Below are 27,968 nucleotides of genomic sequence, written 5' to 3'. Positions count from 1 at the left end.
GCCTAGAGAGATTATGTGGCACTAAAGCAGCAAAGAATGGAGGACAGTTAAATTAGATGCAAAATACGCTAAGCAGAAAGAAGTGCAATATTATTAGAAAAAGTAGGAGAATCACCATGGAAATCAGTAAACAACGAGGGGCAGGGTAATAACGAGAGGAATGGAAAAGCAGTCGAGCAACGGTCGCTAAGTATGAACGGGCGAGGAGAAAAAGGTGTCTGATAGTCAAGGGGCAGTTACAGCGTGAACAAAGTAGCTGGATGGTAACCACTCATTACGTGACCCTGAGTGAGGCGGGTGTGACCCAAGCGAAGACGAGCAGGGACTATCTCCCATCGACCATTGGGATGAGTAGAAATAGACCGTGGAAGAGCAGAAGGTTTGACGAGTTGTTTATTGGTGACCTGGGAGTCTCAGGAAGTTTGACATAGGTCACAGAAGAGGCGAGTAAGAATAGGGAACCAACCAAGAGCAGGAATGGGCCGAGAAAAAGACGTGAGAGACAGGAGCAGAAAGAGCCAGTGAATCTGCCCGTTTTCTCATGCACAGAAAAACGGAAGAGCCACTCTTGAATCTGGGTGACAAGGGGATGAGAAGCTCGTAGAGAAGAAAGTGCACAATGAGAATCGGAAATGATAACAAAGGAGGAGGAAGAGGAACGAAAAACAGAGACCAGAACGAAAAGAACAGCATAAAGTTCCGCCGTTGGAACACACGCAACAGAAGGAAGGGAACCGGAAAAGAAGACTCAGTGGAGACAACAATAAAACCAAAACCGTGAAGGGATTTGAAACCATCGATAATGATAAGAGTAGCAGAAGAATGAGAAGACGTATTCAAGGAAATAAAGTGGGCAGAGCGTGACAGGTGAAAGAACAGAGTGAGGACAAAGAAGAAAAGAACAGACCACTGGAGGGGGTAAAAGCCAAGGGGAAAAAAGAAACAGGACGAAATGGAGGAATGGGTGGAAAGGCGAAACCAATTATAGACTGAAGAAGAGCAGGGACACGGAGGGAGAAAGCAAGGAGTGAGGGCCAGACTGAAAAGAAAGGCGGAGAGAGGGAGGAGGGCGGAGTAATTCATTAGAAGGAAACTGAAGCAGACGTACATAAAACTTATCAGAACAAGTAAATTATGGGCGCATGCGTAGTTAGGTTATCTGAGAGTTGAGACCCAAAATTCCAGCTCGGAGGGAACACTTCGTAGCCTCAGTTCCTAAGCGATTTATTTTATATAACTGACGGTAGCATTCTCGCATGTTCTCTCGTCTTAATAAACATGGCGTTCAGCAGAGTCGCCTTCACGTGCTAGCACAGATATAACTGGCTGGTTCTACAGCCCAGTGCGGACAGGTGGCATCACTTGACTCGGGTGTCCATCCAGCCTTTATGGGTTGGTAGGTAAAATGAGTACCTAGGGCAACAAATAAGGGAGGTTAACTGCAGTGACCAACCCACCATAGACGCAAAGGCTTAAGGAGATGAGCACCGCAGCTAAACGTCTCATGGTTTTAGATGCTACCTATACTTTAGTCATTACATAAGTGCTCAAGAGGGATGCCTTCATGTGGTGGCACCGACATAGCTGGGTGACTCAACCTACCAATTATACAAACATCCCTTGATAACTACTATATCCCCCCAAAGGAAAGGTGAATGGTACACTGCAGCAGAGTTAAAAATTTAGCCTGCAGTCCACTGGTTTCACACTCAGATGAACCTGGGACTACAATTAACAACAATATTAAGAAAATGTACTCAAGATATTTTGGATACACAATTGGTCAATTTGGAAAAAATATATACTCAGCCTTTACACAAGTTATTTGTTGTTGTGGCCCCAGGCTCATCAAAATATGAAGCCAGTGGGACTACAGGCTTACGCTGTCCTTTTCATGCAGTCTACAATCCTTTTAGGGGATGACGAAGAAGCCGAGAGACATTATTATAACTTGGCAGCTTTTAATACCATAAGACTGTTAAGAAAGAGACAACCACACTAAGTAGTACAGAATCCATTTAGCTATCATTCCATCCTTTACTGTCCCATTAGGAGTGTATGAACCCAAGGCTAGGCTACTCAGTCCAGATGTTTAAGATGGACAACCAGTCGAATGCCCCATGTAGTATGTATGAGGGTATTTGTGGCTAGGGGATTGACGTGAGGTTTGGCTTTCCTTCTTGTAACCCTCTATTTTGAGTCCACACGTGCAGCCATTACAATGGTTCATCAATAAACCTGTGCCAACATTGTGTTCTGCATGAAGAGAGAAACCTGTACTTTACACAAGAAAAATCATCCAATATAGTTCCAATATGACTTGCGTAAGTGCTTGGGATAGATTAAAAACATCGACTTGCTTGAGTGCCTGGGGGTTATCTTAGCTTCTTTAGGCCCATGGTGGGGGCAGAGGGACATTGGTTACAAGACTGTGACAATGTGAGATAAGTCTTACCTGGTCATTGTGTAGTGGACTGCTGCCTGGTTCTCACCTGTGAGTCCGGGGTTCAATTCCCAGCACATTGGTAACATATTAGAGGACTATGTTCTGCCTTCCCTTTCTCATTTCTCCCCCCAAAATAGATATCATCCTTCGTTCACATACTCTTTTGTGTGCTTTATCCTCCTTAAAATACTTTTGTAAGCTTAATATTCCCTGGCATACTCTATTGTGTGCTGCATACTCTTTTACATATTCTTTTGTTGTCTACCTTATTCTATTACATCTAAAAGTACCTGAACCTCATGTAACATCCCTCACTGCCACAAACAGTACAAAAACATCAATGACCTTTTGCTCATAGTTGCACACCTTTCATGAAAAGTAGGTCACCACTTATAGCATCAAGAATTATGAAATGTGTCCGAAGCGTTGTGATAATCCACCCTGTGATGGCACAGCAAATACTGTGGATCCTTGCTGTACAATCTGGTCTCACTATACGACTGTTACATGATAAATAATTAAAACTATGATTCAAAAAATAGCCATCCATCGTCCAATCCTATGCTGCCCCATGCGGAGCACAGAAGCCTGGGGCTAGGCAAACTGGTCCTGACATTTAAGATGAGAGTGACTAGCCTCCCTCATCCCTGAGTGGCATTATGTGAGCAATTAACCCCAACCACCCCTTGGATATAGATTTACAAATGCTCAATCCGATTGGAGCATCATAATTACCCACTAAACCACCAGGCACCATAACTTGGTTATATGGTTACCACCCAGTGCAGTAAATGGTTTCCTGGTGTACAGGAAATCATTTGGATTGTCACTCAGTGAAGAGTCACCCACAGACAAAAGGAACAGAAAAGAATGAAGGAAAGAAAGACAGAAGAGGGAGTGTAAGGTCACCCGTAGGCAGAAGGACAAGGAAAGAATGAGGGAAAGAAAGACAGAAGAGGATGAAAGAAAAAAAGGATGGAGGAGAGGAAGAGGCAGACATTCGAGTGCAGCACTACATCGAGTGATCCACCCATCATCCAATCCTACTTTGTCCCATGAGGAGCGCAGAAACCCGGGGCTAGGCAAGTTAGTTCTGACATTTAAGAATATATATCATCATCATCATCATCATCATCACCATCACCTGGACCTCCTTTCCCACTCTGGGCCAGGGTGAGGAGTAGCAATGTCCAGACAGCCCAAATTTGCCCAATCCAATGGGCCACACTTCCATTCACTCATCATTCAAGCCCCCAGAATCCTGGCTCTATCGAATACGCCAAAAACATTCAACATGTTCTGTAGCTTCACATAAACATACCCAGTGGAGTCAATCCAGACGCTGCCAGGAAAAAAAGGGGTGCCAAATCCCTGATCATGCACCTCTCATAACATTCATCTAGCCAGCTCAATCTCTTGTCAGTTCCCTAGCCTCACCGACTTCCAAACCTCTCTTCCTCACACACTCACCCACCATATCTCTCCACCTTCTCCTTGGCCTACCTCGCCTCCCTCCTTCACATTCGCTCAGATATACCTTTTTCACCACTCTATACACAAACACACACACACACACACACACACATATATATATCTATCTATCTATCTATCTATAAACTAAAGATACAGTAAGCCCTCTTTATATGTTGATGTTGTGTTCCAAAATACCACAACCTTTTCTCCACAATTAGTACAGTATCATTATCATCATCACCATCCGGACCTCCTTTCCCACCCTAGGGCAGGGTGAGGAGTAGCAATGTCCAGACAGCCCAAGTATGCCCAGTTCAATGGGCCATGCTTCCATTCACTCATCATTCAAGTTCCCGGAATCCTGGCTCTATCTGTTACACCAGAAACTTTCACCACATCCTGTAGCTTCACATAAACGTGATTGACTAGTACAGTAAGATAGGGAAATGGTAAATATCAGCTATATAGGTTGCAATGAAGCTTTAATAAGGAGTACCTTACTGGACTAGCAGCAAAAATATTATCATAAACGAAAGGCAGCATGTAATGAAACTTTCTGTACACAATACCACAGTCACTAAAGCTTTGACTTGGATGAAGCTTTGGATATCGGATGGATGGGGCGCATCAGGGGGTAGAGAGGTAAGCTCTGCTTGAACTCGGGAATATCTTCAATCACTTCTGGCTGAAAATGTAAAGACAAAATGCTTGTAATAAAGGTTGCAATAGGGGAATCTGGTGCATTGTTGTCAGTGGACTCCAAGAACTTCTAGGTTCTCTGCAGGCAACTAAATGTTGTAATAAAGGAATCTAGTGCATTGTTGTAAAGGACTCCATGAACTTCCAGACATTTTAGACTCTCTCCAGGCAACTAACTATATCAACTTAAAATTTACAAGGCTAAAAAAATGATGAGAGAGAGAGAGAGAGAGAGAGAGTGAGACCTAACACCAAGTGAGGGTGATGCGCTCCTATAAACTGGATGTGCAGTGCGTCCCTGCGTCCAAGGCCTGGAAGGACTGGGTTTACAATGGAAGAGTTGAGAGGTAGGATGGGACTGGAGTGTATTGGTGTTGTGATGAGGAGAGGTAGATTGAGGTGGTTTGGACATGTGGAGAGGATGGGGGATGATAATTGGGTGAGGAAGGTGAGAAGTGTTAATATTGGGGGTGGGGTTATGAGGGGTAGACCGAGAAAGACATGGGACGAGGTCATTAAGTGTGACCTTAGGGTTAAGGGACTGAACAGGGAGGCTGCAATGGATCGTGCAGCGTGGAGAGCCGCCATTAGGTGACCAAGGCCGACACATGCAAGCATGTTGGAGCCTTTAAAAACGAAACAAAACGAAACGAATGGACACTGGCACTTCACTTCTCAAAGCAAGGATTGGAGTCCAACATCTGGAGGGGTGGGGGTGACTGGTGTCCACAAGGACTATATCAAGTAAGTGGATGGTGGGTCAAGTTACGGTGACAAGAGTATAGTGCCTTACTTCTGTAAGTGGAGGTGGATGTGAAAGTCCATCATCTGGAGAGGTAGGGGTAGCTTGTGGGCCCTGGGGATCTCCTGCTCCACCTGGTGCCGTTGACACAACCTGCACTGAAAGTTTCTTCCTCTGGGGTGCAATGCTGGCGATACAAAGCTGACAAAGCAGGGAAAGAAAGAAAGTGACAATTAACTCCTATAAAGAATACAACATTCATCAATAATTCATTCATCATTAAATCCTTCTTTACTGTCAGGAGCACAAAGGACTGTGGCTAGGATACATAGTCCAAACATTTAACCTTTTTGTTACCAGACGATGCAGGCTGTGTCCAACCGCACGCAAGTACTCAAGATGTGGGCCGGCTCGGCCCAGGCCGAGTGCTGGGAGACCCGCCGTTTCAACACTCGCAGTACTTCTTAAACATTTTATCCTCACACCCTTAGTTTTGTTTATATCTCCGTGATTTTTATTCCTCATAATCTCGAATAGTTGTATTGTACTTGCTTATGGTGTTGATAAAAACCTTTGGCGAATATAAATTATGTGCTAATTTATGTTTTTTTTCTTTCGTGTTTTCTCATTGAAATATATGTTTTATGGTAAGTGTTACTGAGCAAGAGTTTTAGGAAACTTCATTACCTACATTTTGGTATATGAACATTTACTGTAGGACAATTTGGGTTGCCCTACCACAAAAAGAAATTATCTTACGATCGCGCTGAAGTGTGGGAGCAATGTTTCACAAAATAATTTTTTTCCCTGCCTTTATTTATGCCTCTATCTTCCTGATTTTTTATTCACGTAATCTCGAAGAGTTGTACTTGGTTATGGTGTTGATAAAAACGTTCAGTGAATATAATTTATGCACTAATTTACGATGTTTTTTCTTTCCATCCAGGGGAGAGTTTGTTGGACACTGCTTTCATTGTCCAGTAACGAGCGGGTGAGATTAGGTTCGATGAGGCCAGAGTCGACCAGTAACGAGCAGGTGACTTTTGCACCGCTACCCAAAGTATTGAAAGGGTTAAGCTAAGTTATCAGCTGCTCACCCCTAAGTGGCAATATGTGGGCAACAAACCCCAAGCACTCCAGGGAAGTAGAATCTTACAGGCCATATATCTGGTTGGAATGTCCTAACTCACTAGATCACCAGGTATCTTATAACTATGAGGGCAATGGAGCTAATGCGATACATTAATACACAGCAGAAAGGTCATCGTAAATGAAAAGGAATTTAATACTACCATCATCATCTTCCAAAAACCAACCCCATAATATTCAATTCAGGCCCAGGAGTACCTAAAACTAAGCTATAATGATTTGGATAATTTAAAATGTAGAAGACTACCCAGGGGCGCACCCAGGAATTTTCTAAGGGGGGGAACCATATTGAGGTGAGGTAAGGCAATCCGATAATTATGCGGAGGTCACATGCAGGTTTAGAGTCAGGCAGCTGCTGGCTAATGTGTCACTCTTTGTTTGTATTTGCCAATTTTTTATGTTTTCCTGTTATTGAAATAAATATATATAAATTAAAAAAAAAAACAGAGCTAATGGGGGGAGGGTCCGGGCCCGGTGGCCCTCGGTGCGCCCCTGAGACTACCTTACATCCCAGGCTGTCTTTAAATGACAGAAAACCTCTGGCCACACTTATATTCATAGCCAGATACCTTTATCCCACAAGGGGTGGCCACAAACAAATCATCTCCAAAGCTTCCTGTCTTCTGCTATCAAGCCTCCCTCCCTCCAATTCACAATATCTTCATTCTTAAACCACTCCTCCCATCCCACCACCTCATCCTCAATCTCTCCTTCCCCCTCCACCTCAATTACATACACTCCAAATCTGTCTGTCAATCTCCATTCTCTCCACAAGGGCAACCATCTGGATTACTTTATTTACTCTATTTATTTATTTATTTTTTTATCATGTAAATACTGCCAGCAACATTGGAAGCGTGCATGGAAAAGTCTGAAAGGAATGAAAGTGTTTTTGATTGGAGATATGAGTGGAAAAGTAGGGAATGTGATGGTGGATGGAGTAGTTGGTGAGTGGGGTGTGCCTGCAAAGGTGGATGAGGATAGCAGTGCTCTAGTGGACACTTGTGCTAGGATGAGGTTGGCGACAGCCAACAGCCTCTTTGGGCACAAAATGATCCTCACGTATATGTGGCGAGTGATGAGAAGGGTGGGTGGTGAACTCAATGAACGGAAGGCAATAATTGATTATATGTGTGTGGATGACAAGATGAGAAGGTGTGTAATGGATGAAGGAGCATATTGAGGTCGGGGGAGTGAACACTCTGACCACCACTTGGTGGTGAGAATCAAGGGTCAAATGAAATGGAGGAACAGAAGAAGCGAAGGACAGGAGGAAACAGTTCAAACAAGGAGGGTGGAAAGGTTGCAAGAGGATGGAAGAAAGGCAGAATATAAGAGAGAAGTGGAGAAGCGATTGGGAAAATATGATTTGGAGCAGATGGGGGACTTGGAAGGTGTGTGCAAGATATTCAAAAAAAAAAAAAAAAAACTGTGCAGCATGTGAGATGCTGTGTGGGGTGTAGAGAAAACAAAAGGGGGTGCAAGGTACAGCATGGTGGAATGAAGAGGTGAGACAGGCTGTGGAAATAAGAAAGAAAGCATATAGTGAGTGGTTGAGAAACAGGGGTGTGGAAGAAGTTGAGAGACAGAAGAAAGAGTCATAAGCAGAGAGGAAGAGAGAGGCGAAAAGATTAGTAAGAGAGAGTAAGAAGAGAGTGAATGAGCAATTTGGAAGGAATCTAAGTGTAAAGTGGAGGGAATGTATGAAAATGTTCTGGAAAGAGGTAAAGAGAGTTAGACAGGGTGTTAAAGAAGTTAGTCGGGAAGTGAAAGATAAAAACAGCAGATTACTAGTGGAGAAGGCAGAAATGGAGAGCACATGGACAGAACACTTTAAGGAATTGCTGAACATAGAGAATGAATGTAATGTGAGTAAAAGTGGCTGGGGAATGGCTGAGAGTAGGAGGGTTATAGAAGTTGTGGAAGCAATAAAGAGAGTCAAAATGGGGAAAGCCCCAGGAATTGATGGAGTGTGTGGTAAAATGCTGAAGCATGGGGAAGAGATAGTACAGTAGTACAACGGATGTGGAAGATGTGCAGATTGGCCCGGAGGGAAGGTAGAGTCCCAAAGGATTGGAAGTCAGATATATTATTCCCCTGTACAAAGGATAAGGGGAAAAAAAAGTGTGTGGTAATCCCAGGGGCATTTGTCTTCTTAGTGTAATAGGAAAAGTATACAGTAGGATACTTACTGACAGTGTTAGGGAAATAACAGAGAAAGTAGATGGAGAAGAACAGGGACGTTTTAGGAAGGGAAGAGGTTGTGTAGACCTGATATTCATTCTTAGGTCTTTAGTGGAAAAGTTTCTAGAGAAGGGAAAGATGTTGTATGCAGTTTTCATGGATTTGGAGAAAGTATATGACAGGGTGGATAGACAAGGACTGTGGAAAGTATTAAGAATATATAGAGTAAATGGGAAGTTGCTGTATGCCGTGAAGAGTATGTATGAGGGTGCTAAGGCTGCAGTGTATGTGGATAGTGAACTGAGGGAAATTTTCTCTTTGATGGTTGGGTTGAAACAGGGATGTGTTATGATTCCATGGCTGATCAGTCTGTATATGGATGAGGTTAAAAAAGAGATACGAGGTAGGGCAGTGGATGTTGGAGTGGCCCTAGTGAGAGAGGGCAGTGTTTGGAAACTTCCTGTACTGTTGTTTGCAGATGATACTGTGTTGTTAAGTGAAGATGAAGGGGAGCTGCCAGGCTTAGTGGATGAGTTTGGGAGAGTGTATACAAAACGAAATCTAAAGGTGAAACTAGGAAAGAGTAAGTTTATGGTCTTCGAGAGAAATGAAGTCAGTGAATGTAGAGTGAGGTTGGATGAGGAGGAAATAAAAAATGTGAGGATATTTAATTACTTGGGTAGTGTGATGAGTAAGGATGGAAGTTTAATGTGTGAAGTGCTTGAAAGGGTACAACAAGGAAGAAAAGTTGCTGGTTCCTTGAAAGCAGTGATAAGAAACATGGTATTGAGCATGGAAGTGAAAAAGTTATAACATGACAGTATTGTGATACCAACTCTAATGTATGGATGTGAAGCTTGGACCTTGTTGAAGGGACACAAGTCAAGAGTGAGAGCAGTGGAAATGAGCTGTTTGAAAGGAGCATGTGGAGTCACATGGAGAGACAGATTGACAAATGAGGAAGTGAAGGATTGTTGTGGTGCAGATGTGGATGTGATAGAAAGTGTTTGGAGAAACACACTGAGATAGTTTGGCCATGTGGAGAGGATGGAGAGTGAGAGACTGACAAGAAGAGTGCAGGTAAGTGAGGTGGAGGGGGGGAAAGGGAGGGGGAGGCCAAGAATGAGATGGAGGGATGGAGTGAAGAGGTATATGAGACGGGGATGTAAGCTGGGAGCACGGCAGTGAAATGGCGGGGAACAGGGCGACATGGAGGCAATTTGTTTGTGGCCACCCCTTGCGGGATTAAGGCGTCTGGCAATAGATAGATAGATAGCTTAGGGGGAGGCAGGGAAACCGACCTACAGTCACGACATGGCGTAGGTAAACCATAGGTTTTGGCATTTTTCTCGAAAACTATGAGGCATAGGAGAATGCTGGTTGTATCACGTGAATGCCCTTGAAATTCTGCATAAGATGACGAAATAAACACATAACACTGTCAAGAAAAGCTTTTCACTGGAGCTCCCCAAATAAAAACTCTGTTGTCTGGTGGAAAAAGGTAGCAAAATGCCAACTATTCCATTCGAAAGCTAATAAAATTCTCTCTCAAATGATGGTATAACATGTAAAGATAAGTTAGTAAACATTCAAGCTATGATGTTAGGAAGTGAGATGAATGTTCCCAAATGTTTATTCACACCATCCTAATGTTCGTAGTCTTTTTTTTTTTTTGCTTATCATGTAGAACAAACATCGACAAACAGGAATATGTAGGTTTGTGACAAAAATAAATACAGGTATGTTTGGGTGAATGTAGGGAAGAGTAAAGTGATGGTCTTTGAGAGAGGTGAAGTCAGTGAATGTACAGCAAGGTTGGATGGTGAGGAACTGGAAAATGTGAGTACGTTTAAGTACTTGGGTAGTGTGATGAGTAAGGATGGAGGTTTGGAGGGTGAAGTGCTTGAAAAGGTACAGCAGGGAAGAAAGGTTGCTGGTTCTTAGAAAGCAGTGATAAGAAACAGGGAAGTGAGCATGGAAGTGAAAAAGTTACTACATGACAGTATTGTGATACCAACTCTAACGTATGCAAGTGAAGCTTGGACGTTGTTGAAGGACACAAGTCAAGAGTGAGAGCAGTGGAAATGAGTTATTTAAGAGGAGCCTGTGGAGTCACATGGAGAGACAGGCTGACGAATGAGGATATAAAGGAGTGTTGTGGTGTGGATGTGGATGTGATAGGAAGCGTTATGAGGAACACACTGAGGTGGTTTGGCCATGTGGAGAGGATGGAGGGTGAAAGACTGATGAAGAGAGTGTATGTGAGTGAGGTGGAGGGGGGAAGAGGGAGGGGGAGGCCGAGGATGAGATGGAGGGATGGAGTGGAGAGGTATATGAGAGAGGGGGGTGTGACTTGGGGGCAGGGCGGTGAAATGGCAGGGGATAGGGCAACTTGGAGGCGATTTGTTTGTGGCCACCCCAAACGGGATTGAGGCGTCTGGCAATAGATAGATAGATAGATGTTTGGGTGGTGAAAAAAAGCCAAGAATACACTTTTTTGGAGCTCAGGGAGAGGGGAGAAAGCCGATGTGTCATGGAAAACAAAATTTACTGAAACTTATTGTGAACAAAAGGGTTAAAAATGAGGCCTTACAGAGTCTAGGAGAGAGCCTAGATATGTTTGAAATTTTCAGTTCTCCTGCCGAATCAACAGTGTCACAGCAATGACATACAATTTACCTTTATTTGCCTGAACATGGTGGAAAAAAATCAAGGAACTCGTAAAACTTTGTCAAAAAGCGTTGATTTGGCAGAAACGAAAATTTCATACATATGGGCCAGCTGACAGACTTTGCAAGGCCTTGTTTTTAAATTCATCCATGCACATAACTATATATATTTTTTATCTGGGCAATCTTATCATCAAATGGTTATTGTAATTCTTATGATAAAACAATAAAACTGAATACATCATTTACTAATTAATGCACTTGGACAACCAATCAACTGCCAGCTTTCAAAAGCTTATGGTTCTTCTCTTCTCAAATAAGATCAAATAGGCTATAACAGGTGTGGGAAGTTAGTGTTTGTTTCAACAGAGTGTGTACACTACAGGTATACCTCAATATACGATACCCCTGCTTAATGATGAGGGTAGAAATACCACCATATCCCACCTAACGATGGCCAAACCCTGGTTTAACAATGGGTTTTGATTTTTTACTTATTTTAGTGATATATTAGACTAAAATTGTGTTAGCCATAGGTGGGGTGAACAATGTCATTTTGGGGTACAGTTTACTAGACTTGATTTTTTCCATACTTATATTTGATGATTTTCAGATTTTATTTATTGATTTTTGTGTGTTATTTACAGGCGTTAGGGTTAGGCTAGCTTCCTTTACAGCTGTAGGCCATTTAGATTGGCTTTAAACTTGTTTTGGGACTCATTTGGGTGGGTTTGGGCTCAGTTGGGGGGGGGAAACCCTGGCCTGAAAAACGCATCCCATTACTTTACATGTTAAATCTACTCCGATATATGATACCCAGCCTAACGATCTGTTTTTACCTAACCAATTGCATCGTTAAACCAGGGTATACCTGTATTTATGTACACCTGAGGAAAGTTCCGCATTATACACTTGCTCACCACTTTGAAATACTGTAGTTAATATGAGATGAGCAGTAGCAATGCAGTAGCCAACATTCATCTATCTGGTAACTGTGTGAGAAGGATGGGGATAGAAGAGAGAGGGATAGGAACTATCAGCTCCCCCAGCCTTCCTCCTCCCTTAACCTCTCCCCTCCCACACAGTGGTACCAGACATTTGAATGTCTGGCTACTGCTTCACCAGTGGTTGTCTCAAGCATAAAGGACAGAACTGGCAGGCAGGTGTATAAGGCAGAACTTTCCTCGGGTGTACATATACCCAAACAGCCACCACACTTACGCACCACCAGTACACAGTATACCTCACTCTCAACTTGTTGCTTTCAGCCTTCAGTTCTTTTTTTTTCCTCCTTTCCAACTCACCCACTTATCATTATGAACCTTTAATGATTCTGAGTAAGACTACCGTATTAAGTTGCAAAACAGTGTCAAGGTAACACATTCTTTCACACAGTGTCAAGTAAAACAATAACCGAAATCTTCAATAAAAATAATTTTAATGTTTCTTCTGTCCATATCTGATACTGAGAGTAAATACACTACTGTATTGGTATCAATTCCGTATGGGAAAAAATGCAAATATCGGCAATATATCGGTATGGCAAAATGTATCGGTAACAGCACTACTAGTTAGTCCACAAAAAGAAGGCATGAGTGACCAGTTCCTTACCCTGAGTGGCATTATGTGAGCAATAAAGCACAATCGTCTCTCGGAAATACACCATTACAGGCCACAATTCCTTAACCCACTAAGCCATCAGGTTCTCTGGTAATTCCTTCAAGAACTGGATCCATTGCACCTGCACAAAACTTGCATCCAGAAAATATTTCACAAACACCTGGGTCTGCTCCTTATGCTCCTTCCCCCCACCCACTAACTCCCCCACCATTCCTACTCCTACTTCCCCCACACCTCCTCGACTTACCCGACCAATCCTTCCCACATCATCCAATCCCCCAACCCCTCCCATTCCAACCCAATCTAATTCACCCCAACCCTTACCTTCACTACACAACCTTCTCCTACCCCTTTCCCTCCACCCACAACCCCACCACCCCCCTATGCTGAAGCACCCAACACACATCATACAAACAACATAATCAAATAAACATAGATGGCATAAACACCAAAAAACAAGAACTCACACAATTCATCAAACAAAAAAACATACACATTATCATCTTACAAGAAACAAAACTACGCAGAACACAAAAAACACCTATATTTCATAATTTCACCACCATTCAACAAGACTGGGCCGACGGCAGTGGCAGTGGACTCATCACCCTGGTACACCAATCCATCAACTTTTCAGATACCAGTGCACACACAAAGTCACTTCTCCTCCCCATGACACTACAACAGAAATACAATCAATTAAAATACGCACTGGTAACAAATCACACAACAATTGCCAATACATACTGTACATTCCCCCCAGTCGTCCCCCACAGTATCACCCAGATACTCTCCTCAAATACACCACATCAGTAACATACTCAACATCATCCTGGGTGGTGATTTCAACATCAAGACATCAGGCTGGCATGCCAACAACTTTGACACAGACAGAGGGCTGGTATTACAATCCCAAACAGATTCTTTTCATACTCAATATTCTCCATCAACATGCCCATATTCCACACCAAGCCCTCTTCCTCCAATCATCCCCAGGCATCACCTTTTGCTTCCCAAACCTCGCCCCCACAACATCCTGGAGAGAGGTCAAAACCCTTGGCTTTGACCACCTCCCAGTCATCATCACTACCAAAACCAGAATCACCACAGCTGGCCACAGGCACACATACACTAATTATACGAGAGCTAACTGAGAGTCCTTCACAACTGAAAATGAACAACACTTTGAAACATTAAACAGTACGTCCATCACAAACATCAACACTGCTGTGCACACTTTTGATAAATTATTCAAAATGCTGACAAAAGACACATCCCTAGAGGTAAAAGAAAGAGAGACAACCCCAACTTCACACCAGAAAATCAAGGCCTCATCAGTCAATGCAACACACTATGGCACTCCCCAACACTCCATACGCAAGACATGGTGCAACAAATGCAAGAACTCAACACTCAAATAAACAATATCAGAACAGCAAACACTAAATTGGAATAATTATCTCCAAACACTTGATCACAAAACAAACACCAGCAAAATCTACAAATCACTATACAGCATCACACTCTCCAACAATAACACTACACAATCACATGCTGCCATCACAATGAGACACCATACCCTCAAACAAACAACAGGCAAACACTCTCATCAATCACTTTTTCACACGTCAGCCATCTAAACCCCCATCATGATGACCGTCATGTCATTCGATGCAAGAGACAGTTCCCCATACCCCTAGACTTTGCACCTTTCACTTACAACCAGATGAAGCACATAATTAGCAGCCTTAAGTACTCATCTGCCTGTGAACCTGACAACATAAGCAACATACACCTTAAACACCTTCAACCACAAGGCATACAAGTACTCACCAACATATGAAACTACAGCTACTCACACAATACCCAACATCTGGAAGCATGGTACTGTACTATCATCACTATCCCCAAACCCAACAAAGACCTCACATTACCTTCCTCACATTGCCCCATCACACTCCTCTACAGTACATCCACTCGAAAGTCAATGAATGACTGGTATTATAATTAGTTACACCTCACATCCCCCTAGCCCCATCACAACATGGTTGTAGGTCATTACACTCCACAAACACTCTTCTTACACACCTTATACAATGAGTTTTTGATGACATCAACTCAGCTAAGCCACCACACAGAACTCTCTTAGTCACACTAGACATTAGCAAAGCTTTCAATGCCATCCCCTGCCACAACCTCACAAAGAAAATATTCAACACAAACATGTTCAGTAACACAAAAAGATGGCTGGCAAAACAATTTAGCAGGCAGATGTGCACATGTAACATTTGCCGGTCAGTCATCGAATATCAGAAACTTCACAAATGGTGTTCCCCAAGGATCTGTTTTGTCCCCTACTCTCTATAACCTAAACATGAATGATATACCCACACCCAACACACCACAAATACATATAGCTTCCTATGTGGATGACGTAACACTTACAGGTACACACCAAAATGCAAATACAGCCACACACATCCTCCAACCTTACCTCAACACACTACATAAATGGTTCACCACTAACAGGCTCAAAATAGCCCCAGCCAAATCTACAGTGACCTTTCTCACAAACTGGACAGCAGAACACAGTCACATTCCACACCTCACCATAAACAACACTCCCCTACCACACACACACACACAAAATCCTTGGTGTAATGTACAATACATCAATTTCATTTAAACAACACATCACAAACATTAATGATAAATTAACATCAAGACTCAATGCCTTAAGGTCACATACCCATACAACATTTGGACACAGCAAAGAAACCATCACCACAGTACACAAACAATATATATACATGTTCAGTGATGACTTATGCAAGCCCTGCCTGGGCTTCTAACCTCACTAAAACACAACACAACACTCTACAGACCATATAGAACAAGGCCTTAAAAATAATCACAGGCTGCACAGCTACTACACCCACAGACCACCTACACCAAGAAACCAAAGTCCACAAAGTCAAGGATCATTCAGACATGAGGCACCCAAATTCTCGCCACAGCCTCCACGAACCCACACCATCCACTACACTACATGGCAGCACATCCACACATGCCAAGGAAATCAAAACAACACCCAGCACACAATATCATACACAAATACTGTCAACTCTCTGCCTTTGCCTGCCTCAAACCAGCTTCCAGAAGCATATCCATGCTCAGATCACTTGCCGCTCCATTTAGTCACTCAGACAGGACACAGCTGCATGCATGGCCTCCTGATATCCACCATTCTGAATCCTATCTCCCTCATGAGGACAGGGTCCACCTGGCCAGGCTGAGATGTGGGCACCACCAGCCCTCCTAAGTTATCAGAAGAGGCTGGATGACTCCGTCGCTGATGCCTGCCAAGGATGCAACACAGCACCCAATACTATTAACCCCTACGCGCCAGCTGACACGTATAGCTGTCATGATTTGGGGCACAAAGCAACGTTGGTTGACTTGTATATCCGCAAGCGTCTTCCCGCCACCCGTTGAACTTTTAACTTATCCTTACCCATCGACGGGACCACCTGGAGATGTGGGGATACTCTCAATTGAAAGAGGAAGAGTTGGTGAGTCTTATGCATCTTTAAATTTTTTCTCTAGTTGTTACTGTTTGGAAGATATTAGGGTTTGAAATAAGGATATTTTTTCCAAAATCACAAAATCCCCCATAGGGAGGAGGATGCAACATCAGAAAACCCCCCGCGTGTAGGGGTTAAGCACATTATGGAAGACTGCATTGCACACAATCACCTGTGCCAACAACACAACATACACTCCTTGAGAGCTCTGTGGGAAAGCCTGGACTCGGCCATGGCCTTCCTTACAGACTCGGGGCTGTTCAGCCAGACTGCCTAGGGAACAACTGCCACTACTACTAAGCCACCAGGTGTCACACTCTTACCTTGTAGAAATCAATGACATCCTGTTTGGTTAAGGTTCTGAGGTGCGCCACTTCTAAGGCATCACGGTCAAAGTTGTATTGGTTGGATGTGATCTCAACCCACCAGTTGGACGTGAGATGAGCTAGCTTCTTGGGTCGCTCCAGACGGCGACAAGCCAGGGCCTCCCGATGACGCAAAAAGTCCTCTTCACTTAACTCTTCTAGTGTCTCCTTGGGTGGAGGAAATGAGTGTATAATGTTAATGTTTTGGTTCCAAGTTCATCTGGAAGTGAACCCTGTAGACTGCAGGCTGAAGTTGCCTTTTTCCTACAGCCCACCAACCTCCTTTTGTGGGACAGGGAGAGAAATGTGGAATGATTGTATAACTGGAAAGCAAAGTCACCCTGTTATATCAGTGCCACTGCGTGAAGGTATTCCTTTCCAGCACCTGTGAATAATTAATCAATTGAACATAAGATCTTCCTCATTCAACTCCTCTAGTGTTTCACTAGGTAGAGGGAAAGAGCGAATCATAAACCAACTGTATATAAAAAAATCAGAAACACCCAATCCCATTCTGACCCTCTGATGTGTAGGGACCCAAGGATTGGCTATCTTATGATAATGCAATAAGTTCTCCTTACTCGGTTCCTCTAGTCTCCCCTTGGGTGAAGGAAAGCAGTGAATGAAGAATCAAATCACATTTAACAATTCAAACCTTAAGATGTAGCACTTCCTTTTCAGATAAACCCCATACTGAGGTTGGCCATGGTATAGCTGATGTTTTCAATGAATCTGAAGTGTATATGAATAGCAGTACCAATGTTGGTGTCTCAGGTTGGACTTCAACTCTATGTACTTGTGGCTTAATCTTTCCTACCTGAGAGTGATGTCCCTGTGGCTAGTTAGGGTTTATAACCAAATTTCAAATTTCACTCACATAAGTATCTCACATGGTATACAGTAGCCATCTATCAGTACTGTGCATTAAAAAAAATAAAAATAAAAAAAAAAATAAAAAAAAAACTAACATACTCCCATCTTATGCAGAAAGGCCTCTATCCTGGAGTCGAGGAAGCGAGGGTGGCGGTCTCCCTGGATAATGACTCGAAGGCCCTGAGTTCCATTCGCCCGCCTGATGCCACACCACACAATGTAACCCAGCTGTTCCTGTGTGAAATAAAAAATTGCAATTGTATTGTTATTGCTATACACCACTTACTTTAATTTACCCTAAATTTGCCATCTCTCCACTTCAAATGCTGAGTTATCACAAGAAGTCAGCACTAGAATGGTGAGAGTGAAGAAGTACTTGGGAAAGAATGAGACAAAAGAGGTCTTACACATCTCATAATGAGACCGAGTCCACTTTTTTTTTTTCTTTTTACAACTGGTACTGTACATAAGTAAGCTGGTAGTTTACCTTTATAGGCAGTGCCTGTGCAGGATTATATCCATGGGGAGGTTGGGGTTTATTGCTCATGTAATGGCACTCAAGGATGAGTGAGGCCGGTCACTCTCATCTTAAATGCCAGGACAGCCTTGCCTAGCCCCGGGCTCCTACGCTACTCATGGGGCAACACAGGATTAGATGATGATGGTGATGACAGAACTTTCATTAGCAAACCTTCTGTAATGTCAACATTATGGGGGGAAAAAAAAAATTGCATACAACAGATGACTGATGACTGATGGATAATGGATGATGACTGATGACTGATGATTGTTGATGACTGAGGATGACTGATGACAGTTAACTGTTGATGACTGATGATGACTGATAGCTGATGATGATTGACAGCTGATGATGATGATGATTAATGATGATGATGATGACTGACAATGGTGATGATGACTAACAATGACAATGACAATGATTGATGATGATGATGATGCCTAACTGAACAGTGCACCTTCAGCCAGCACCTTAGTCCTAAGTTCATCAAAAGCAGGTTCAGCAAATATCTGACAGAGGAGTTCTAGCAGCATGTTCTGGTGAGTGCCCTGCTGGCCACACTGGAAGTATGTTTCCACTGCTGAACTGCGATGGACCAAGTTCTCTGCATGATAAACATAGCTGCTCCCTGCAACATGTCACAATATGTAATAAATAAGTCTTGAAAAATAAAAAACACAAATACAGTAAACTTTTGATATACCAAACTCTCTTTTCATGAATTTTGGTTTTAACGGCTACCTTGAACTGGCCAAACATTATGTTCATTCAACAAACTTTGTTTAGTAAAAGAATGGACATGTGGGAAACACCGACCAGCGTGGTGTCCCTACACACACACACACACACACACACACGCACACACACACGCGAGCAAGCAAGCATGTATGCACGTATACGTGCACTCCTCCGCATCCCACAGAAAGCTGCATCAGTCTCTGGGTGACCAACATTGTGAGGAGCAAATAACAGAGCAATTATTGAGAAATAAAGCCATTTAGACCTAGCTGTATGTTACTGTGTACAACTGTATGGTTGAACAACGCTCTATATTTAACGATCTTTGCTTGGTAAGTGGGGATGCCCATCATCCACTCACTCAATGTTGGGATGTCATGGTCACTACACTGAGTGACAAGCCAAATGGTTTCTTGTACCCAGGAAACCATTTATTACACTGGGTGGTAACCATATAACCAGGGTTTTTGGTAGGGTTAAGTGTCCCCCACATTCCCCTACCTAAAAGTCACTTAATCATGGCAAATGTTTTTGAGAGCCTCAGAGGCCCAATACCTGCCCAGGGCCCGTACCAAATGGGCATATTTGCATGACCATGTGGAAAGTGAGAGGTGTGAATGAGGAAAGCATGAGGGTGGAAGTGGTGAATGTGATCAAGAGTGTGAGATATGCCGTGATGGCATTCTGTGAAACAAAGATGAAAGGGTGTGAAGTGGTGGAGTGGGAGGGTGCGAAATGTGTAAGATCGGGCAAGAATAGGCGAGGAATGTGCAAGGAAGGAGTTGCTTTCCTGATGAATGAAGTGTGGCAGAATGGAATGAGAGATTACAAATGTGTCAGCTCGAGATCTATGTATGTCAAGGTCAAGTTTCAGAAGGTGAAAATGGCAGTGATTGCGCATATGCACCATGTGATGACAGAATTGAGACAGAGAAAGACAGGTTTTGGGATGAGCTGGATGAAGCCGTGGGAGACATGCCCAGGAGCTATAAAATGCTCATAACTGGCGATATGAATGGAAAAGTAGGCACTTGTCCCGAGGATGACATAATGAGTTGTAATGGAGTACGAGGAGAAAATGATAATGGGAAGCAACTAAAGGATATGTGTCAGGAAAGGAGATTGCATATTTGTAACTCGTATTTCAAACACAAAGATGTACATAAATATCCATGGGATAAAGGGAAAGGGGATTGTGTTGAAAGAGCCTGATTGATTACGTGCTCATAAAGAGGTCAATGCTGGGAATGGTTGCTGACACGAGGGTCATGAAAGGACGATGTAGAGGTCTGTCAGATCATATGACTGTGGTACGCAAGATCAAGCTTAGAGGAGTGAGGTGGACCAAGAGAGAGAGGAGCAGTCAGGGAGGAAGACTGAAAGTCGAGAAGCTGAGGATCAAAGAAATGGCAGACGAATACAGGACCAAAGCAGGAAGGAGTTGGAATCAATGAACTGGAAGTAATGGATCTGGACAGCCTGTGGAATGCAAAGAGGGACTGCTTTGTTAGGAATGCTAAAGCGGTGTGTGCTGTGGCAAGAGTAACAACAAAGAAGAAAGGTATGGCATGGTGAGATGAAGAGGTTAAGAGAGTAGTGGAGGAAAAGAGGAAGAAGTGGCTAGTTACATGACAGCAGCTCAGTTGAAATAAGAACTGAATATATTGAGAGCAAGAAGCACATAGAGAGACTAGTGCAGACGAAAAAGAAGGAAGTAAATGATGATCTTGGAAGAAAAATGAATGCAAATTACTCTGAAAATAGGAAGTTATTCTGGAAAGAGGTGCGGAAATGTAGAAGTGACAGCAGAAAGAAATGCAAAAGTGTGAAGGATGTAACTGGAAGATTATAAACACATGGCGAAAAAAGTACGGACCAGATGGAAAGAATATTTTGAAATGCTGACGAATGGCAATAGTGAGACCAGAGCTGCTGTAAACATGACTGGTTTTGGGGTGTGAAGAGAAGGAATGCAGTGCCAGGGACCGTGACATTCACACACGTGAAGAACGCTGTGAAGCAGAGCAGCGACTGATGAGGTCTGTGCAGAGATGGTTAAGTGTAGTGGAGAGAGTGGAATGAACTGTTTGTTGGAGATACGTAAGAAGGCTTGGATGAGTGAAATTGCCAGCATAGTGAAGAAAGGCTGTATTTGTTCCCCTATACAAAAATAAAGGTAGGCGAAGTGGGTGCAAGAATTATCGTGGCATAAGTTTATTTATAAGCAGAGAGGCGGAAGAGTTATATGTAGAAAGGAAGAGAGAGGTGAAAAGATTAGTAAGAGAGAGTAAGAAAAGAGTGGATGAGGAATTTGGAAGGAAATTGAGTGAAAAGAGGATGGACTAAGAAAATGTTCTGGAAAGAGGTGAAGACAGTAAGATAGGGTGGCAGTAAAGTTAGTAGAGGAGTGAAAGATAAAAAGGGTAGATTACTATTGAAGAGGGGAGAAAAAGTGAGCAGATGAAGAGAACACTTTAAGGAATTGTTGAACACAAAGAATGGAAGTAATCCGAGTATAAGTGGCTGGGGAATGGCTGGGAGGAGGAGGGAGGTGAGAAGACAGGAAGAAATCAGTAGGATAGAAGCTGTGGAAGCAATGAAGAAAGTCAAACTGGGGAAAGCCCCAGGAATTGATGGAGTGTGTGGTGAAATGCTGAAGCATGGGGGAGAGATAGTAGTAGAATGGAAGTGGAAGATGTGCAGATTGGCTTGAGAGGAAGGTAGAGTCCTGGAGGATTGGAAGTCAGGTATAATTATTCCATTGTACAAAGGAAAAGGGGAAAGAGAGGTGTGTGGTAATCATAGGGGCATTTGTCTTCTTAGTGTAATAGGAAAAGTGTATGGTAGGATACTTGCTGACAGAGTTAGGGAAATAACAGAGGAATTAGTTGGAGAAGAACAGGGAGGCTTTAGGAAGGGAAGAGGTTGTGTAGAACAGATATTCATTCTTAGATCTTTAGTGGAAAGATTTCTAGAGAAGGGAAAGAAGTTGTATGCGGCCTTCATGGATTTGGAGAAAGCATATGACAGGGTGGATGGACAAGGATTGTGGAAAGTATTAAGAATATATGGAGTAGATGGGAAGTTGCTGAATGCTGTGAAGAGTATGTATGATGGTGCTAAGACTGCAGTGCATGTGGATGGTGACCTGAGTGAATTTTTCTCCTTGAAGGTTGGGTTGAAACAGGGATGTGTCATGTCTCCATGGTTGTTGAATCTATACATGGATGAGGTAATAAAAGAGGTACAAGGTAGGGCAGTGGATGTTAGAGTGGCCCTAGTGAGAGAGGGAAGTGTTTGGAAACTCCCTGTACTGTTGTTTGCAGATGATACTGTGTTGTTAAGTGAAGATGAAGGGGAGCTGCAAGGCTTGGTGGATGAGTTTGGGAGTGTGTGTAAGAAAAGGAATCTAAAGATGAATGTAGGGAAGAGTAAAGTTATGGTCTCCGAGAGAGGTGAAGTCAGTGAATGTACAGCAAGGTTGGATGGTGAGGAAATGGAAAATGTGAGTACGGTTATGTACTTGGGGAGTGTGATGAGTAAGGATGGAAGTTTGGAGGGTGAAGTGCCTGAAAGGGTACAACAGGGAAGAAAGGTTGCTGGTTCCTTGAAAGCAGTGATAAGAAACAGGGAAGTGAGCATGGAAGTGAAAAAGTTACTACATGACAGTATTGTGATACCAACTCTAAAGTATGGATGTGATGCTTGGACGTTGTTAGGACACAAGTCAAGAGTGAGAGCAGTGGAAATGAGTTATTTAAGAGGAGCCTGTGGAGTCACACGGAGAGAAAGGCTGACAAATGAGGATATAAAAAGGCATTGTGGTAAGGATGTGGATGTGATAGGAAGCATTAGGAGGAACACACTGAGGTGGTTTGGCCATGTGGAGAGGATGGAGGGTGAAAGACTGATGAGGAGAGTGTATGTGAGTGAGGTGGAGGGGGGGAGAGGGAAGGGGAGGCTGAGGATGAGATGGAGGGATGGAGTGGAGAGGTATATGAGAGAGAGGGGTGTGAGTTGGGAGCAGGGTAGTGAAATGGCGGGGGATAGGGCGACGTGGAGGCGATTTGCCTGTGGCCACCCTGTACAGGATTAAGGTGTCTGGCAATAAATAGATAGACAGAAGTTTACTGAGTGATGCTGTGATCGTACTCTTGTAAAAAAATAAAGGTAAGCAAAGTGAGTGCAAGAATTATCGTGGCATAAGTTTATTCAGTGTTGTAGGGAAGGTATATGGAAGAATTATTACAGAGAAATTAAGAGAGATATCAGAAGTCCTACTCAGTGATGAACAGGGGGGCTTTAGGAGTGACAAAGGATGTGTGGGTCAAATATTTGCAGAGACAGATAATGTAGAAGGCTTGTGAGAGGGACTATAAGGTATTTATAGCATTCACGGATCTGGAAAAGCATACAACAAAGTAGACAGAGCATGATTGTGGAAGGTTTTGCGTATGTTTGGTGTAGATGGTAAGCTGCTAGGTACTGTCAAGTGTTTTTATGATGGCAGTGAGGCATGTGTAAGGGTAAATGGGTGTCAGTGTAAATCGTTCACAATCAATCTGGGCATCCAAGAAGGTTGTGTGATGTCCCCATGGTTGTTCAATATATACAGTACATGGATGGTGTAATGAGAGAAGTAAAAAACGAGTAACAGAGAGCAGGAAGGCGTTGGTAATGAATGGTGGATGGATGGACTATCTCAAATTTGATGTATGCTGATGATGCAGTGCTACTTGGAAATACCAAACAAGAACTTGGCAGACTAGTGCACAGTTTTGTTGACATCTGTGAGTGTTGTGCTTTGAGAGTAAATGCAGAAGAGAGTAAAGTGATGGTAATCAAGAGAAGGTGACTCCCAATGTGATGTTACAGTGAATGGAGAATGACTGGAATTGGTGAGACAGTTCAAATCCCTGGGTACAGTGACAGACAAGAGAGGATAATGTGCAAAAGAAGTGGAAATTAGAGTGACACAAGGAAGAAAAGTAGCTGGTGCTATGAAGGCCTTGATAAGAAACAGAGGCTTGAGTGTTGCAGCTGTGCGAGGCTTACATGAAGGAGTGTCAGTGCCAACTTTGTATGGGTGTGACTATGGTGTGGCAAGAAAATGAAACGTCACAAGCGAAAGCAGTGAAGATGGGACTGCTGAGAAATGTATGTGGAGTACAGAGAGTGGATAGGATACGAAATAATGTGATTTGTTAAAGATGTGGAGTGAGGAAGTCGGTGGACACCAGAAATGAAGAGAATGTACTGGGATGGTAGGGTCATGTGGAGAGAATGGATAAACAACAGAGTGGTGAAAAAGGTGTATCTGAGCGAATCTGAAGGAAGGAGGAGGCGAGGTGGGCCAAGGAGAAGGTGAAGGGATATGGTGGATGAGCATGTGAGGAAAAAAGGTACAGAAGTCAGTGAGGCTATGGGACTGACAACATATCGAGCTGGCTGGATGAATGTTGTGAGAAGAAGTGCATGATCAAAGATTTGGCCCCCCTTTTCATGTGACAGCATTCAGAGTGACTCTATTGGATACATTTATGTGAAGCTACAGAATGTGGTGAAAGTTTTTTGGCGTATCAGATTGGGCCAAGATTCTGGGGGCTTGAATAATGAGTGAATGAAAGCATAGCCCATTGGACTGGGAAAACTTGGGCTGTCTGGACATTGCTAATCCTCATCCTGCTCCAGGGTGGGAAAGGAGGCCTGGATGACGATGATGATGATGATGTTTGGTAAAAGCCACAATGTCTGGGAAATTAGCAAAGAGCATGGTGTTTAGCTTTAATGAACTATCAGCTTCAATGTCAAGGGTCTGGTATAGTCAGCCAAAAAAGTCGTGTCTTCGTTCCAAACCCCGCATACATTCGAACAGATAAGTCGAAGCAGCAGAAATAGCTTCACAAGTCTGGCAACTGTGTCAAATCAGACAGTGGTGGGGGTGAGTGGTTTGGGGTGCCATGTATTACTGTCGTGTGGAAATTGTTGGGAATAACATACTGGGTAATAGGGTTATTGTGGTAGGTGGGGGCGCTCACCATCCACTCACTCGATGTAGTGCTGCTGTCAGGTGTCTGCCCTTTCATCTCCTCCATCCTTCTTTCCTTCCATCCTCTTTTGTCTTCTTTTACTTTATTCTTTCCTTGTCCTTCTGCCAATGGGTAACTTTACACTTCCTCTTCTGTCTTTCTTTCCTTCATTCTTTCCTCTTCCTTCTGCCTGTGGGTGACTCTACACTGAGTGACAAGCCAAATGGTTTCCTGTACACCAGGAAACCATTTACTACACTGGGTGGTAACCATATAACCAAATTATGGCACCTGGTGGTTTAGTGAGTAATTATTGCACTCCAATCGAACTGGGCTGTTGAAGGTTTATATCCAAGGGGTGGTTGGGGTTGACTGCTCATGTAATGCCACTCAGGGATGAGTGAGGCGAGTCACTCTCATCTTAAATGTTGGGACCAACTGCTTAGCCCCGGACTCCTACGCTCCTCATGGGACAATGTAGGATTGGATGATGGATGGATAGATGGATTAAATCATGTGTAATATCACATTTAGCACCTTTACTATGCGGTGTAATGCTAGACTACACTGCCAACAACTACAGCACACACATCCTTCATTACCCCACCTCCACCCCCAAATCACTCACCCCCACCACTGTCTGGTCTGACACAGTTGCCAGACTGTGAAGATATCCCTTCTGCTTTGACTTATCTGTTCGAATATTTGTGGGGTTCGGAAAGAAGACACAACTTTTTTGGCTGACTATACCAATTACTGTAGTTCATTATATCAAGGGTGTACTGTACTAGAAAATTCATCATCATCACTTTTATTTCAACCTCTAATCTCACCCAAGGATAGACTGAGGTACAATTCAGAGAGCATGAAAAAACAAATTCCTAATTAAATGAGCCATACTCTCATTCACTCATCATTCAAGTCCCAAGAAGCCTACTCAATCTAAAAAAAAAAAAAAAAAAGTTGAACAAATCCTAACTGCAAGTAGTGTTAATAATCAAAAACAAAAATACAAACATATAAATCAATACAAAATGCACTTCTCTGTTGTGAAAATAACTATGGAAAGTTAATGTACTTCAATTTAAACTAAAGCCACTCACCGTCTCTGAGCTGGTACTCTCTCTGACGTGAAAGCTGAGAGGGAAGGAGTGGGCGGGTGTGGGCGGCAGATGTGAGGTAGTTCTGGACACTGGAGGCAAGGTCAATGGCTTGCTCTCTCATCATGTTACCATGGATCAACATCTCAACATGTAGCCCAGACAGAAAACGAGAGATGAACACTTCAAGGTTTTCCACTGTCATGTCTGCAATATTGATGAGGCTAAAGCACTGAACCCAATTATGCATATTGTACTTTAATCAGACGATCTCCAAGTGATAATACAACTTTAGGAAGGATTACTAACTGTGAAGTGCTTATAGAAGGCTGTATCCAAGCCTTTACTTTCAAGACTATCCTAAGGGGATTAAAATCATCAGGAAATAGAAAGAATAAAACAGTAAATATTGTAATAACACAAAAGAGGTTGAGAATATAATAAGAGTACAGTCACGAGCCAATATATGATGGTCTGGTATCCTTTCAGTTGATAAAAAGATAAAAAAAACAAAAGTTATACTGCACCCAGTTTGGGGTTAACTATAAAAGAATTTGCTTATATGATAATTGTGGTGGCCACAGACAGTTGAGAAATATTGAGAGTACAGTCATGATCCAGTATATGACGGTTTGGTATATGGTCAATTGATAAAACGACAAAAACAAACCTATACCCAGTCTCAGGCTAACAACTGTGGAATTTGTTTACCGTAAATGATAACTGTGGTGGCCGAGAATCCCATGTGTCACCTGTGCAAGTCAACAAACTTTTGAGCCAAGATGGCCACCCAGTGTTTACATGCAATGTGAGTCTCCTTTTTGTTCTGTCTTGCACATGTAAAGGTCATTGAGACACTGTCGTTATCACCAAATAACAGTGCAAATGTGCAACAAATAGTGCAGTGTGCAATATTAAGTGGAGTGATAACTTTTTGTGTGAAAAACTGAAACTTGTGAAATCATGTCTGGCAATGATGCCAGGATTAGTGGAAGGCATGGTAATACAGACAACACTGAGGGAAAGTAAATTTTTCTTTTTTTTAATGTTCCACAACCTTTGACCTCCAATGTACAGTATCACCATTAAACCCATTTTAAATTGACATCAATTCATGATAAATTATGTGATAAACTTTTCATCTGATGTAATCCCACTGCATACTGGATTGTGACTGTACTGTACTAAGACTCACAGTAGTCCTCTCACTCGATATCCAGTCTTACGGTATTTCCGGTCTTTCGGCATTTTCACAAACAGTCCCATTACGAAAGTTCTCTGCTCTTCCGGTACATTTGCTAAGCCGATCGGCATTTGCGGAGGGTTTGCTGGCTCGCCGCTGGTACCTGTGCACCCACAGTTACCAACTTGGCACTGTTGGTGCTAGATCTAGCATTTTTCATAATAATTTAGGGCTTTTCATAATAATTTAGTACCAATAAATACTAGATTTTATCCTATATCTAGTGAATTTTGAAGTCCAAAAGTGTGAAAATTCTAACAGTTCACCTATAGCTTAGTGCATTATAAAGTTCTTAGCACTTTTGAAGATTTCTGCTTGCCAACACTACATGCACCGTTGGCCATCATGACTCGTGAGTGTCTGGCTTTGTGAATGGGACCTTTCGAAAGTTTGGAAACTTTGTCGCGCTATTTTATGGTGTACAAATGTAAATACATCTAGGTCAAGGTAAGTTCATGCATAATACATTGAATATAAGTTGCTTATTAAGTATTTAGTGCTTAGGGTTGACCAATAATACTTGCCAGACACTGT

The 27,968-nt window shown here is 42.8% G+C and overlaps 1 protein-coding gene across 3 annotated transcripts in view; it reads right to left on the bottom strand.

The window, feature by feature from the left end:
- Nucleotides 1–4,380: 4,380 nt before the first annotated feature.
- The window catches only part of Ide (Insulin degrading metalloproteinase), a 111,609-nt gene continuing 88,021 nt past the window's right edge, over nt 4,381–27,968 (bottom strand). For all 3 annotated transcript variants that reach the window (XM_080276195.1, XM_080276197.1, XM_080276196.1), the window contains 6 exons: nt 26,195–26,398; nt 18,795–18,952; nt 17,904–18,038; nt 16,890–17,099; nt 5,412–5,561; nt 4,381–4,604 (listed from right to left, as the gene is read on the bottom strand). In XM_080276195.1, the coding sequence (XP_080132321.1) occupies nt 4,497–4,604; nt 5,412–5,561; nt 16,890–17,099; nt 17,904–18,038; nt 18,795–18,952; nt 26,195–26,398 (965 nt within the window). In that variant the 3' untranslated portion in view covers nt 4,381–4,496. The remainder of the gene's footprint in view (nt 4,605–5,411; nt 5,562–16,889; nt 17,100–17,903; nt 18,039–18,794; nt 18,953–26,194; nt 26,399–27,968) is intronic.

Source organism: Coenobita brevimanus, chromosome 64 (genome assembly GCF_032717465.1).
Source record: "Coenobita brevimanus isolate Jiangsu-jjx chromosome 64, ASM3271746v2, whole genome shotgun sequence".
NCBI classification, from domain to species: domain Eukaryota; kingdom Metazoa; phylum Arthropoda; class Malacostraca; order Decapoda; family Coenobitidae; genus Coenobita; species Coenobita brevimanus.
Note: the sequence above shows the minus strand (reverse complement) of the source record. Positions and strands in the feature narration are given on the sequence as shown.